Source organism: Embiotoca jacksoni, unplaced genomic scaffold, assembly GCF_022577435.1.
Source record: "Embiotoca jacksoni isolate LCO1_2020_lvr unplaced genomic scaffold, fEmbJac1.0.p SCAF_14, whole genome shotgun sequence".
Taxonomy (NCBI): Eukaryota; Metazoa; Chordata; class Actinopteri; family Embiotocidae; genus Embiotoca; species Embiotoca jacksoni.
In genome coordinates this window covers 5,574,077-5,590,796 of record NW_027185274.1, presented here as the reverse complement: position 1 = coordinate 5,590,796, position 16,720 = coordinate 5,574,077, and the positions used below count along the sequence as shown (strand labels likewise).

Here is a 16,720-nt window from a genome sequence, read left to right as displayed (position 1 = left end):
CCCCGACATGTAAAATACAGAGTTACATATATTATAGTTCCTTATCGGAGATAGATGGAGACGCATAAAACAATCGGCGGTTATCGGAGCGTTTTCCTCTGAACTCTGCTCGGCTACGAGCTCAATAGAAGCTAATTAGCACGTTAGCTACCATTTCACCAAAATACCGTTAATCTACAGTGAGTAAAATCACGTTAGCGGTTTGCACCACAGACTAAACGTAGCAGAGTTACTGTGGAAAAGTTAACTAGTATAATTATAACAAGCACACAGAACTTACGCTGAGTGGTGAACTGCTGGCGGCAGCGGACGGAGAATGAACGGCCGGGAGGGCGACGCTCGGTTCGGCTTCGTGCTGCAGGAGAAGACGTGTGTCCATAAACTGCATCCGTCTCCGGTCCAAGTTAAAACTATCCGTCCTGAAATGGTCCCTGCAGAGGCGGCTGTTGGTGTTAATCCTCAGGTCTCCTTTAGCGAGGCTCTTCACAAAGTCAATCCACCTCTTTTTCCTTTCTTCATCAGTAGAACATTTAAATAGCGATGCAGCGCTGCTTTGGAGGTTCTTGCTTCCAGGAAAGATTCCCTTGCGGGTGGAGGGAGACGTCCTGTAGCAGCCAGCTGATGTACAACAACAATCTGACTACGGCAGGAGGAGCACCTGAAGTGGAGTGGGACGACCTCTTGTGCAAATGAGCTCCAGACTTTGATATCGTTTCACCGTATGAGAGGAGGAGCCATGCAGGAGGTTATATAAACCGTCTGCTCGGTAGGTCGGTGATGTAGATGGGCTAGCTTTTAGCCCCGCCTAAAAAAACCTGAGCTGAAGACGGATGAGAAACTGTTTGACGGTCTAACTCCACATTTCAGTGCGACAAAGTTTTTTTTTAGCTTTGCATGTGCTTTCAGCAACTCATTTCACACATGTATATAATGTATTGAGAAGCAAATCTTGGAATTTGCTTTACAGCATCTTTAACAGTTTATTTATGGGTTTTTTTCCTGATTTGTAATATATCATTAAAATTTGTCATCCAGTTCTTTGTTTTTACAGTTTCACAACTGTTTCCAGGAAAAAAACAAAACACTAATCACTGTCTTTAACCTTTACCTGAAGTTCAACTTGCTTGTTTCCTTCACGCTACCTGATGATATAACCACAATCTCTAAAAGCTGCCTTCAGAAATGCTGTCTTAAATCATTTAAGGACATTTTGCAATTTCCCTCAAAACTGCACTTAAACATTGGCACAGCGTGATGAACATCCCTCTTTAACCGAGAAATCTCCTCAATTTGCAACATAATTTCTGGAGGTGAGAATTTCTGTCCAGCATGTCTTCACTGATTGATGGAGTCTTACTTCGGGTTATACATTTTTTTTTACAAACATATCTTCCAGTAAATGTGCACAAATCCCCACATGCAGAGACATGATGGCGCAATGAGGTTACATATATAAGAAAACATTTTTAAGTGTGTATATGATACATTTGGTGCCATTCAAGTGAAAAATACTCAACGATCGCAGAAACATGGCAAAAGAATAAGAGAGGATACGTGTCGAACCTGCATGCCTTATTCTGGCATGTCCACACATACAGTACACACACACACACACACACACACACACACACACACACACACACACACACACACACACACACACACTATACTCGGCTCATTAAGACTCACTTCAGAGACATTCCTGTACGCAAACTCAACAGTATATCATAAAGTATCTTGGAGTTGCAGTAACCACAGGCTCCACTTTACCTTTCCCTTCTTTCTCCTTTACCATTAAAACATGAGATCAGCTCTGTGTGTGTGTGTGTGTGTGTGTGTGTGTGTGTGTGTGTGTGTGTGTGTGTGTGTGTGTGTAACCTCTGAGTCACTCAGGCCAAGTCAGCAAGTTTTTATAATGTTACAACATAACAAAGTAAAGGTTTGGCTGGCGGCAGCCTGTAACATGAGTAATACATGGTAAATACGTGAACTGGTACGCACTGCATAAACTGGATCACCCAAAATAAAATGTTCCAAATCCAAATTGCACTGGATCCGACGTGAAGTCATTACAGTCGTTTCAGCGAGATGAGATGAGTCATCACGGCCATTTACAGTAACTTGACCTAATATACTGGATATAGCTGGACAACTTTCCCCAGTAATCCCAGCAGATGGTTTTGAGGTTTTTTGCTGGCCCTCATTATATATTGTGGTCTTGTTCTACGGCTATTTTCATTTAGGTGAAAAACATGTTCACGTTTCCCTTCATTATAAACTGTTTAAATCTGCAAGCAATCGATGTCCTGTATTTGATGGCAAAGATATAGTATGTTTATAGTACGATGGGTAAGTTTTGAACAGTATTTCTGTTGTCCTTTGTTTGGTGCGTTTGTGCTTTAATTAGAAGAGGCTTCCAATTTATCACCTTTAAGGTAATTTACTGCAAAATCCAGAATGATGGCTCACAACATAAAATCCTCCAAATTGAAGATGACAAGTCCCACCTGATTTCTTTCCAGATGCTAACGACATGATTGTGCCCTGAGCTGCTGTTTACTAATTAAAGGTTCGCCACTAAAGAGAAAAACAATAATGTGGATAGCAGCACACTCAAGAATGACAGGAAATGAGAGAAAAAAAAGTTAGTGAAGAAGGTGGTCGGGAGAGAATGTGTACGTTATACTTTCAAAATGGGAGGGGAAAAGTTTAGCTAGAAAGAAAATTCTCAAACGCTGCCATCAGTATTGTGATCGTGTGCCTAGAGGAAGACAATTACATGAAATAAACAACAACTTGAAGAGTACTCTTGTCACAAGAAAACATCCAACTGGCCTTTTGTAAGCAGTGTCATGTAAAGGAGACGCAGGCACACGTCCTGATTACATGCAGAATACGAAGAGAAAAGAACGCTATGATTACAGGTCTAAAGCGAATAGCACGATTGGAAGCCAGGATTAAAGATGTTCATGAGTGAACCGAATGGCAGAGGGGAAGAAATTAAGGCTTTTGAAACTCACTGGACTGATTACAAGATTGTAGTGGACGATTCAAACCAGAAAGAGGCAGTAATGCAACTTTATGGAGGACAAATGCCCCAAAATCCCAAACGAGAAGTTAACACTTTTCACTTTTTCTGTTTGAATTGTCCACTTGTCCACGATAGTGAACAAAAAGCCAATTCATATGGACCTTGTCCACTCTATAGTACACTTTAGAGTACACTATACACTCTATAGTACACTATAGAGTAGAGTATTTGGGATAACCACCTTGTCCTTCTTGTCCATTTTCTCCCAGATTTAAAAACTTTTAAGTCTCTTAGTATTCTGTAGAGCCAAAAACAAATCATCTTTGACTCCTTTGATTTTTATTGTCGTGTTTTCATCTCCATTTCCCTTGGTGTCCACCAGAGGGGACATTACACAGTAAATACTCATATATGATGTTAAATTTGATGGTCCACCTGAATGTGTACCATATGTCCTGTCTCTCCGTACATTGCCTCCCGTGGTTACTGTATAGCAACGAAAGGCAAAAATACCCACAGTCTAATCTAACAAATGGAGATCATGCCAAAGGATAAACATGTGCATGTGCATATCTTACAGTTGTACAACATTTTAATGTTTCACCAAATTCTGATATCTTAAAACTTGTCTTGCACAACAAAAGCTGCATGGACATGATGTACTGCACAAATGTTTTGAATGAATATGTTATGAAGTGCCTTAGTTATGCAGCTGACGAATGATCCGCTGCATACCACGTTTGGTCAATACACTGATTTCATGTCGGCAGTCTGAGGAATGACTGACGCAAAAATGTCAGGCCTCAGGTGGTAAAGGTCGAAATGGGGTCACTTAGTTAACACAGAGGGCTGTTTGAATATCATGAAGGGAAAGATTCACAGCCCTGTGGACAGAATTTGTTGTTTCAGGCAACACACACACACACACACACACACACACACACACACACACACACACACACACACACACACACACACACTATTGTTAATGGCACGAAGAGCTTTTTCTCTGACCGTGCTCTCTCTTTTTTTCTTGCAGCAGAAAACATATCACACATACCCAAATGTAAAAGTGTATGCTGGTTGTATGTATTCACACACAAGATTTTAGCTTTAATTAATGACAGTTTTCATTGAAGCGGGAAATGAACACATTGAGAGTCGACTGAGCATCAAACAGCTGACTGTGTGTGTTAACTGCAATCTAAACAGTGTGTTTTTGTAGTGGGTTTAATGACAGTGAGTTCAGCTCTGCAGTTACAGGCTGTGAGTCTGAGCCTGACTTTGGTGCAGAATCAAAGTTTATTTTTTATTATAAACACTTTTGTTTTAAGTTAATTGAATAGTTTAAACACTGAAGTCTCATTTGGGTAGAAATACTATAGGTTTTACATTTGGGTGATTATTCTGAATACAGCTGACCAGGTATGACATGAATTCACTGAAAAAAAAGTTTCAATCCTGATAGTTAACAAGTGTATTAATGTTCCACCACATATTCTCCCACTTAATTGTTGTGATATCAAGACATACAGACTGGTTTTACTTGCCCAGAGTTTCTTTATTCCTCTGAGATTCTCTTTTTCAGGAACATTAGTTTTTAAAATTGTGCACATGGAGGTCTTACCTTCTACCAGACAAATATGCACAGCAGGGCAGTGGGGCCATCCAAGGCCAAAAGGACACAAATGCTTTCCTAAGCACATGTATCCACATGCCCACACATTTCCTACCACACAGTCCCAGAGATAAAGTACTCCTATTCCCTCTCTAAATCCGTCTGTAATGAAGAGAGACTAGCATGAATCTGAGAGGAAATCATCTGTCGTTCCGCAGTCCTTCTGCTAGTTCAGTGATTGTGTTGGCTTGCTTTGAGCAGCAGAGAAAAGAAAGACGCTCGTCTGGCTTTTCTCCTGTTTAGATTGGGAAGTCTGACGTGTGTGTGTTTGTTTACTTCTGTGCACGTGTGTGATGAGGAATCGGTAATATGGAATAAAAAGCCAGCTCAATGACAGCTTCCATTTAAATGAACTGTGTAAATATCAATTACACATAAAACACAGAGCCTCAATAAAAAAAATCCCATATTAATCAAACTGATTATTATAAAGACTCAATTCCAAGTGAATTAGAGCATGCAGTGTTACTCAAAGTGCCCACTGAAGTCACAAGTAGTGAGAGGAAAGCAGGCCAATCCAGACATACTGTTTATATAGTTGAGATGTTGTGAGATATTCTTTTTAAAGATATTCTTTTTTCAGATAACATAACACATTTTCTGGATGTTTTTCTTCATATGTGCGTGAGGGACAGTGACAGTTTTGTCTTCAGCTCTTAACTCACTTTCATATGACTTTTCTAATCACCTAAAGCTGATTAAACAACTTAACTAACACTGTAATATGGCATACTGATGATTTCCATACACACTGATTACGGACAATACATATTAGTCAGCACTGACATTAACGACATCAATGTAAATGTGCCAGGGTTCGCTCACCAGCTATTTTTATCTGGACACAACTGAAATGTGAGTGTATCAAAGTCAATTTTAATCATCCAGATCATTACTGAGGGGAATGACTTCAATAGCCGCACAGGATTTTACCGATCTCAAAGGCGTAATTGTCGATGGTGCAACCAGTGCAAAGAACCGGGGCCAGGAGCAGCGACAATCTCAATTGTCAACCTGACCATCTGACAAAGCTCCAGAAGAATTGCACTGATTGTGATAGGTATAGCCCTTCATACCAACTTCCCACCCTGTGTACCTATGATTTTGAGTCTGAGCCTTTTTATGTATCATTATTAAATATAGATATCATTTTGACCCATCACCTAGACTTATCTAATTTGGTTGCTTTATTCCAAAAGTTACAAAGGAGGAAGGCATGCTGGGAAATACTAATTTGTTTGTCCAATGATCTCACTCCCAGTCATTTGTGATATGTAATGTGAGGCAGGGGGAGGGGCCCGAGAAAAATATTGGCACCGGGGCCAATCACAATTATGTTACGCTGTAGACTGGTCTGCACGACTCCTGGCAACATCAGAAATACAAACTGAACTGAGACAAAATGTGGAAAACACCTAACCCAGATCATTAATTATTTTGTGTTTGTAATGTTTTAAAAAAAAAAGTTTTAGATTCTTGAGATATCCATTTGATTATTAGATAAAACTTGCTCGATGCTCGTGTCATACTCATCACAAATCTGAACTTTTCTCCCTCCAAAGTGAATAACCATAAATAAACACACATGTACATAGTAAACTTTAACTGTATCCATTTGCCTCTTGCCTTTCCCCGACAAGCAGCCTCTTGCCTCTGGCTTTAAGTTTCTGGTAAATACCTGCTGGCTTCTTATTAGCTGCCATCAAACACGAGAGCCTGGAAACAGCACGGTCACGTATGGGGTTGAAATTTAAAGCTACTTATCAGTGGAACTTCACTTTCTTCTTTCTGTGAAGCCGGGCCCTCTCTTTTTTTATTTATTTATATATTTTTTTGTATTTCTTTTTTACCTTCTCTCCCCCTTCTCCTCTCCCTCCATGTTTCTTTACCAAAGCGCAACATCTGCCACAAACTGCCTTCTTGTAAATCCTCTTATGTAACTAATAACAGCTTCTATGTCAGGCTGACAAAAGGATACAGTCAGATTTAAAACCTAGCATTTGCTCCCCTGTATTCTCTCCTTCAGTGGTAAACTGTCACTCATTGATTTGTAGACACTGTAAATGTAAATGTGTCTCATCATTCCCCGACACACACTTTGTGCTCTCTGTCTTTGTCAGAGTGCAGAAACAAGTGAGAAGGAGAGGCAACAGGAGAGAGATGCAGAGCAGCATAAATCAATGTGAGGAAGTTTGAACAGTGAGGAGCCACGATGTCTGTGGAACAGGTGTATAAAAGAGCTTTCAGCTGTTGAGTAAACACACACACACACACACACACACACACACACACACACACACACACACACACACACACACACACACACACACACACACACACACACACACACACACACACACACACCCCTATCGTAAACTAAAAGCAATGTAAGGATTTGGTGACTACTACTGACTTCATCAGGGCACAAAGTGCTCACTGATGGAGGTCTCTTCTCCAAAGTCAAATAATCACCACTGAGTGCTGATGGCAGTGACGTGCTGCTTACAGTGATCTGTCACTAAGCTAAAACCAGGCTGGAAGCTGTTTAATATGACCTGCTGCCTACTCCCGTCTCCTTCACTGTTCTGGGAAAAGATTCTTTCCCTCAAAGGCAATTTGGAGTGAAAACATCCCACGGAGCTTCGTAGAGAAACACCACTGTGCCCCGTAGAGCTGGTGAGATAACAAGAAATGAGAAAGCAATCTTTCAAAATCCCACTTTACTTGCTTATCGCACCGTTTGAAGAAAAGAACAAGGGCTCGGAGCTTTTCAGGGTAATATGGTGTGTGTGAGGCAAAATGTGTAATTTGATGTCTGTTGAAATGCGAGGGCACAAATGTACATTCAGGGGAGGGGGCCAATTTTCAGATAAAAGCAGCTCGTCCCTTTGTTCCTTTCATCCTCCCTGTGTGTATATGTGTGTGTGTGTGTGTGTGTGTGTGTGTGTGTGTGTGTGTGTGTGTGTGTGTGTGTGTGTGTGTGTGTGTGTGTGTGTGTGTGTGTGTGTGTACCTGTGGCCTTCTCAGGGTTGTTACACATGAAACAGAGCCAGCCTCCTTCTTCCTCACTGTAACCAAACAGGTCAAAGAAGCGCACCTCCTCCAGCTGGATCTGAAGGTTGTCCAGGTCCTGAAGACAAAGTGATAGAAAACAGATTAAATCATTGCATACCTTAAACTGTCCAATTTTATAAGTGGTGATTTCACAATCGATAGTGACGATGTATCCAGTCCAATAACATACACATAAGACAGGTGCACAACAAATGTGACATAAGCTTTGCTCACACTGCTGCTGTTTATTTATGCTCATCACTCTGTGGTTTACATGCAGCGCACACACTCATGACACCACCAGGAGGCAAGTTGATCACTTGTGACATACCCTGAATAAAAAGCCAAGGATTAGGGTTTGTACGTATGTGGGTTTTATAGATGACACTGATACATCAGCACCACTCCTGATCCTGTGGACCAGCTCAGGTCTTCCTCTGGTTTATATTTACATAAAACACTGTCAGCTTTTAAAATCTGTACAAATACATGTCCACACACACACACACACACACACACACACACACACACACACACACACACACACACACACACACACACACACACACACACACACACAGAAAGAAATATAAGTGACCCTCAACTCTAAGAAGTAGCTGCTTAGAAGCTGTACTCTGAAAATGTGCGTGCGTGTGTGTGTTTATCAGAACAGAGAGCAAGCAGAAGCCTGGACCCCCCTTAGAAATCCCTGAAGACCTACACGTGTTCAGAGTTATGTTTCTCTTTAAAATACACACAAACACATTGCAGTTAACACACTTAAACCCTTGAGATAAGTCATATTTACTTTACTTTGGTTTGGAGAAAAATAACAATAAAACTGATGGATTACTGTCATCAGCCTTCACGTGTTCATGTTCATACGGTTACTACGGTATCCACAGCTTCACCTAAAACAGCACTTCTGTACATCGGTCTTCATATTGAGATTGCTTTTATGTGGTTTAACCAAATCTCTATTACGAGTTAAATATCCTGAAAACTTAACCTTGAAGATACACCCAGTTTTATCATTTCTCTGATTGAAGCCTTTACTGAAGGTGGTTCTGGCAATGCATTGAAGAAAGAGTTATATTTGTCTCTACAGTAAAGTTAGGGTGACATTAAACAACCAAAGGCAGCTAAACTTAAAAACATGATAAGAAAAACAGGTAGCTGTAATGACTGAGCTACTAGTGTGTTGACCTTTTGACCTTTCCCCCTTCAGTCCTTGATGTTAATGAGCGAGAATGTAAATGTGAAAGCTGTTTTAATGTTTGTATTCCTATTTGGACCACGTTAACTCCACCCTCATTTTAACACACACACACACACACACACACACACACACACACACACACACACACACACACACACACACACACAGTCCTGGTTATAAACAAGCGTAAATGTGATGGAACGAGTGGGAGTGGATTTAGATTCATCCATACATCAGAGCTTCCTTTGTGTTGGTACAACTTAAATAAGCGAGGTGAAAGGGGTTTTGCCTGCGGATACAGATAAACCAGGACCATGTGTGGCTGAGCGAGACGGGCCATCTGTGGGTTTACACCAACGTTAGTATTCTCATAGTGTGCAGGGGATGCAGCGTTCTTTTGGGGAAACATGTTGCAAGAGGCAGAAATCCTGATTATTATTATCCAGACAAGAGAGAAAGTGTCACAACCGGTGGCACAAAATAGCTCACTGTTTGTATGTTACACTGCTTTATACTTCTGTAGTTACTAACTTGCATGTTAGGATTTTGCATGACCCACGTATAATAAAATAGAGTAAAATCCTATCAAGCAGTGACCACCATAGGTTGGGGACTAAGATCAGGCAACAGATGCTGGCTTTAAAAAAAACTCTCTGGGTCCATTTGATTCTGCTGAAAAGTGCCACTTTACCTCTAGAAAAATGCTAAATTATACCTTTTCTCAAAGACTCAGGCCCATTTAAGTGTGTTGTGGTTTTGCTGTCTGTGACAATGGATTTCATTTCTCCAGATACGCAGTTCTACTGTGTTTAAGGTGATTATGGAGTTGCACTAATAGGATTTTCGCAGGATTCTGTCAAGCAATATTTCACAAAGTAGAATGTTTTTACTTGACTACAACATCTGTTCTGTTAGCACAGTTTAGTTAAATTAGCAAACGTTTGCCCATGTGTGGACCAGTGGGTGTTTCTGGGAAGCTTGTCCCAGCCCCAAACAGACAAGATGGAGCTGACAAACTGGCTCCAATTTAAACCAATGGGTGACACCTTGCTAGGTCTTTATATAAAGTCAATGGTATAGATCAAACTACTGCTACTACTACTTAATGGTCATGTTGAGGAACTGCACCGATTATATATATATATATATATATATATATATATATATATATATATATTTACATAATCTGTACGTTGTATAGGAAGGATTTTCAATGCAGTACTTTTGTTTGTTGTATTTTTAAACTGTTGCTATTTTTACTTCAGTCAAAGTAAAGCTCCTACAAAGATGGTAATAATTTGCAATGAAAAAAAAAATCAATCCAAGTTTTTCCTCCAAGTATTACTGCTGCGTAGATTCCAGCGTAGTGACTCAAGGCTGACAAACTGAAATAGCTCCTGACGGTGTCCCACTCAATCACTACAGTAATCATCCTTCTAACTTGAAAAGAGCTTTTCTTTGGATTAAACATGTCAGTTCCTGCCTAAAACTAAAAAGCCAAGGTAATTAAAATAGCTTGAACATTGTTCAGCGGTTACAAAGCAAAGCTCTGAAAAACAAGCAAAGAAAAGACAGAAGCAGAAAACATGAAAAAGGACACTGTATCAGAGGTTGAGCAACAGTGTGTAAGATTGAATCCAGAGCCCGAATCTGCTGCATAGCACAAAGAAAAATGAATCACTAGCTAAGAAAAATGAGTACGATGGCACATGTTTGCTTCAGGAGTCCAGAAAACCTCAGACTAGGGCGCGTTTGTAGCAGCTAATCGCAGCTCACACAACATAATGCAAAAAGTAAATGAGCTGTTTTAATGAGCTTTTAAGTTGTTGTGCTTAGTCACAAATTTGCAGCTTGGAAACAGTCTGAGGGGGACAAACATGACCGCATGTTTGAACCATCAGGAGTAGAAAGGTGGATTCAATAAAGAGGTGATGAAGAAACAATGGTTGGATTATGTGAGTCTGAATATAATCTGTCCTATCCTCATGTAACCCCACCTCTCGCCTTTTAATACCCCCCCCCCCCCCCCCCCGCTCTTTCTGCACCTCTCCCTCTCCTCTCTCTATCTCTGCTTTTAGATTATAATCATAATTTGATCAAGATGCCTGATTGGAGCTGCACATGGCTGATTACAACTGAATGCAGGATGCAACTGCAACAACAAACAGATGTACTGCAATATATGTATGAAAAATTTGTTTTAAAGCAGCGTATCTCTTTTTATTTTAAATTCATTACTTTCTTTGTCATCTCACAAATTTTTGTTCCAAGATTTACTTTCTAAGATTTAATCAATATGTTTTGAAAAAGGGAGATCATCTCCTTTTTGGACAATTTCAAAGAATCCAAACTGTTTACATTTAAGCTTTAAGCAGTGCACGTCAACATTCATCTCAGTCTGGTTGATAGTGATTGTTTAGGACAGTGATGAGGCAGGAAGATGAGGAGAGAGGGGAGTACAAGTCAGGAGTGAAGGTGAGTGGTTGAGAGGTGGGAGTGCTGAGAAGGGGAGCTGCATTATGGCAATAAAAAAAGGAACAGGTTTTATTTCTCTCTCTGTGAACATTCATCTTTAGGTCTGTCAAGGTCCAGACATTAAAAGCCATTTCAAACATCCAGACATCTTTAGCTCATCACAGCCTCAGCTGTATCTCTAAATACCCTGCCTTCCTCCCTCCTCTTCCTCCATCAAACTTTATCTATACCACAGTTGTATAAACAAACCCTCTCACTCTAACGAAGGAAAAAAAAGGTGAAACAATACTGGGAAAGAATCTCCCCTCTCTGTCTTCCGTCATATTTTATACCTCTTTTACTCTCTCTTTCCCAATCCTCTGAGAAAATTACTCCACTATTTATTTTACTGTCTCTTCAGAAAATCATTCTGATTTGTATATCACTTTTGTATTTTTGTTATGTATGATTATATTTTCCCCTTCAAAACCACTCTTTATTCCCCTTTTTACCAAACTTTACTCTTTTCTTGCACATCTGTAACCTGCCAACACAAGCTGAATTACTAACGCGTCCTCTCCTCTTATCAGCCACGTCTCCATCAATTTTCATTTTCACTCCATTTATGTGTCACTTTAATGTGCCCTTTCCTTGATGGCTGTCCTCCTCTCTTAATCTCTCCTCATTACACTCATTTTTGCGCCCCTCTCTTTAAGTTTCAACACTTCTCTCCCCTTTGTTATGCTCCATATTTATTGTACCTGCATGTTTTTGTTTTAAATCTGATCTCATTTAGCACCCTTCCGAGTTAACTCTCTTGTAGGGACTTAGAGATAAACACAGTGATGGCACAGCACTGAGGTTTAACATTACTTTTAACTATTTCCACCTTTTAGACCCATTTCCTTTTCCTTATCAGTGTATCTTTAAGCCTTTTCTTCCTTTGTATCTCACATCCATACATCCTTCCTTCCCTCTTATTTGTGCTCACACCAGCTTTCTATTTTCACGGTGTCATAAAACGACTTAACTGAAGTCAAACACAAGATCCTCTTAAATCACTGACTCCCTTTAAAAACCCCTGTTGGTACAGATGTAATTGCGAACCTTGCCTGTCTATGTAGCAGTTTCTCCCTTCACATCTCCTCACTTGTTGTCAACTACATGTGTTTCTGATCTGCTGACAGAGACAGGAGTGATGCTGTTGGGGTCTGACGGAGAAGGAAAGAAAGCTTAGGAAATGCAGTTCATATGGATGGAGAGAAAGGTTGTGACCTTCTTCCCCCCTCTCGGCTGTTAAATCTTATCTTCTTTTCTCTGTGTTTTTTTTTCTTGGTGCAGGCCAAGCAAGCTGACCCAGACTTCACTCTCCCCCGCAACATCTTCCAGCTCATCCTGGGGGATCCCGAGGCGTTCCCAGGCCAGCCGGGAGATATAATCCCTCCAGCGTGTCCTGGGTCTTCCCTGGGGTCTCCTGCCAGTTGGGCGTGCCCGGAAAACCTCCAGAGGGAGGCGCCCAGGATCTGATCTCCTGATCAGATGCCCGAACCACCTCAGCTGACTCCATTTGACGCGAAGGAGTAGCAGCTCTACTCCAAGTTCCCTCCTGATGTCCGAGTTCTTTACCCTATCCCTAAGGCTGAGCCGGCCACCCTACGGAGGAAACTCATTTTGGCTTGCAGCCGCGACCTCGTTCTTTTGGTCATGCCCAGAGCTCATCAGTATAGATGAGGGTCGGAACGTAGATTGCCCGGTAAACTGAGCTTTGCCTTCGGGCTCATCTCCCTCTTCACCAACACGGTGCAGCGCCTGTTGTACTGCTGTCACCGCCCCGATACGCCTATCGATCTCCTGCTCCATCCTCCCCTCACTCGTGAACAAGACGCCGAGATACTTAAACTCCTTCGCTTGAGGCAGGCACTCCGTCCCCACCTGGAGGGAGCAATCCACCGATTTCCGGCAGAGAACCATGGCCTCAGATTTGGAGGTGGTAACCCTCATCCCCGCCGCTTCACACTCGGCTGCAAACCGCCCCAGTGAATGCTGGAGGTCGTGGTCCGAAGAGGCCAACAGGACCACATCATCTGCAAACAGCAGAGATGCGATCCGGAGACCCCCGAACCCGACGTTTTCTTGCCCCCGGCGGCGCCAAGATATCTTGTCCATGAAGGTCACAAACAGGATCGGTGACAAAGGACAGCCCTGGCGGAGGCCAACACCCACTGGAAACAAGTCTGACTTAATGCCGACAATACGAACGCAGCTCCTACTGCGGTTGTACAGAGACCGGATGGCCCGTTGCAATGGGTCTGGCCCCCCGTACTCCCGCAGCAATCCCCGGGGGACCCGGTTGAAGGCCTTCTCCAAATCCACAAAACACATGTAGACTGGATGGGCAAACTCCCAGGACCCCTCCAGTAGTCTTGCGAGGGTAAAGAGCTGGTCCACTGCTCCATGACTGGGACGGAATCCGCACTGCTCCTTTTGGATCTGAGGTTCGACAAATGGTCGGAGCCTCCTTTCCACCACCCTGGCATAAGCTTAGCCTGGGATGCTGAGTAGTGTGATACCCTGATAATTGGAGCACACTCTCCGGTCCCCTTTTTTGAAAATGGGAACCACCACCCCGGTCTGCCAGTCCATGGGCACTGTTCCCGACCCCCATGCGACATTGAAGAAGCATGTCAGCCAAGACAGCCCAGCAATGTCCAGCGCCTTCACCATCTCAGGGCGGATCTCATCCACCCCCGGTGCCTTGCCACTGAGGAGCTTTTTGACTACCTCAAAGGCCTCTGCCAGGGATAGGAGATGCTCGCCGGAGAGCTCCCTTCCTGGGTCTGGCTCCGGGAGGGTGCCTCGGTTTCCCTGATCCGGGCGAGGTGACCTCACCTCTGCTATTCATCGGGGGGTATTTTTGAACCGCTCTTAATCTGGGCTCTCACCTGAGACCAGTTTGCCTTGGGAGACCCTACCAGGGGCTTATTCCCCGGACACCATAGCTCACTGAGCAACTCAAACCCCTCCACCATGTTAAGGTGGCAATTCGCGGAGGAGGTGATCAAACTTGTGTTTAGCTAAATATTTTCCACTGACTGCTAGGGTGACCAGGTGTCCTACTTTATGTGCTATTGCACAACACTTGGATGCCTTGTCCCATGTCCCACATATTGATTGGCTCCAGTAAACACTTCAGGACAGAAGCTTTTCTAATATCTGGCTTTTGTCTTAAGGCTGTTAGGAAAGCAGGGAAGGCTGTTATCATGGGGCTGTTTGATGTCAGTCAAACTTAGTCTACATTGGTGAAATGCAGGTCTGTCACCATCTTTACTGCCAATGCTTTGCCCAATGGGGAAAATTCACCACAATGCTACAAGCTAAGCTGCAGAATATGATGGAAACTGCCAGAAAGAAAAGGAAATGCAACGACCAGGACGCTACTTTAAACTGGATGAAGCCAGTGGAAGGTGATTCTCTGAGAGGTTTTTTTTGCCTTTTTTCTGTCCTCTGATCTCTGTGTGTACCATGAAGGGCAGAGCTCAACCTCTGCTGCACAGACACAGTACAGAGCAGACATGTGACGGAGAGCGTGGGGAGATTGTCCACTTTAATCGATCGCCAAATATAAGTATATAAATATAATAAGTAAGTCTATGTGTGGAGAACACTGCATGCTGTTCAAACCTTCAGTGAGCTACTTAGAAACACTTAGAAATGAGCTACAGCAAGCAACGTGTTGGAGACCCCTGGTGTAAAAATAAGCAAGATATATCAAACATATCATATAATTAGTAAGAGGTTGTGGTAGTGGGGCGTGGTTTGGCTTCGCCCCACAACAGATGCAACAGACGCGTGTGCTCGGAGGCACGGCAGGAGAGCACACCGACTGTGACCGATCAAGCTGTGGTTTGAATAAATGCACTGATAAACTGTACCGGAGCTGGTTTGTTGTCTTTTGTGCTGAGAGAACCCATCGTGATAACAGACAACTGTTACAGAGGTAGTTGCGAATGAAAAGTTTACCTTTGGACAAAGATAGAAATAGTTTCCTCTGTTTCCAGTCTGTAGATTCATATTCAAGTTCTGGAAAGGTAATTTCCTGGTATCTGAGCAAATCAGAGGTTCTACAGGAGACTGATATATATATATATATATATCATATAAACATGTCTAATCTGTGCAAAGTAGGTATGTGTAAGTGTCTGTGTGTGTGTGTGTGTGTACTTGTATTACTCATGTTGTTGTGACATAAATGTGTTTACACAGCCACACTGTGGGAACCCACATCACTTTTGAGGCAATAAAGTAAGTCCCCAAAACATAAATCATTATATTTAAGGGTGAAGATTTAGTTTAGGGTTATACGTTTAGGTTTAGGGGTAAGTCTTTAGGAAAAGGATGTAAATCAATGTAATGTCCTCTGAAGCAATGGAAGCATGTCGTATGTGTGCATGTTGGAGAACACTAAACTCCATGAGGGTACAGCAACCTTTCTGTCCTTTAAACATGTATGTGCACATGTTTGTTTTTGTCTGAATGTGTGTCGCACGTGTCCATGTGTCGTGTACACGTGTGTGTACATGTGTGTGTACATGTGTGTTCAGGCTCCATATGGTAACCATAGCCACAGCACACATTTAGAGAGAAACAAATGACAGCTGTATTTTCTTTGTGCCTCAAATTATTTCTTAATGACCACTTAACTTGTCCCATTATGAAGGGACAGCCCCCACAGCGATGCATTAAAACACACTGAAACAGGCACACACATTCACACACTGTTTTTGTCACGTTCAGTCAGACTTTACTTTCACACATGCACACTCACAAACAGACATGATTGAGATGAGGAGTCGGGGTGAGCTGAAGCCTTGTATACAAGAGTGTCCGGTTAGTGAATTCCATATCTAAACAAAGTGGATGTTGACACTTTCCCATCTTTGAGCTTCACTATTTTTTTTTTTTTTTGACACAACAGATGACTTCATCCTCTCTGCTGGAGACAGATAGCTTTTACGAGGAAGCAGCACATGCACACACACGTGCGCACACACATGCACACAAAAGTGCACACACACACACACTGCAGTCCAGTACCTTCCTGTGTGGGGTGGTGTGCTGTGTCATGGCCATGGAAAAGCTGTGAGCTCCTTTAAGCTGCGTCTTCTCCCAGAGAGAAGCCAACCTTTGGACACACTCGTCCCTGGTGTACAGAGGTACACTGGACTTACTCTGGTCAAAAGAGAGAGAAAATAAAACAGCAGGGGAAAAGTAAAATGATAAAACA

General features: G+C 42.3%; 1 protein-coding gene across 2 annotated transcripts in view; it reads right to left on the bottom strand.

The window, feature by feature from the left end:
• The window catches only part of veph1 (ventricular zone expressed PH domain-containing 1), an 84,674-nt gene that overhangs the window by 13,271 nt on the left and 54,683 nt on the right, over positions 1–16,720 (bottom strand). For both annotated transcript variants that reach the window (XM_069147587.1, XM_069147588.1), the window contains exons 11-12: positions 16,531–16,665; positions 7,722–7,839 (exon numbers count right to left, since the gene is read on the bottom strand). In XM_069147587.1, the coding sequence (XP_069003688.1) occupies positions 7,722–7,839; positions 16,531–16,665 (253 nt within the window). The remainder of the gene's footprint in view (positions 1–7,721; positions 7,840–16,530; positions 16,666–16,720) is intronic.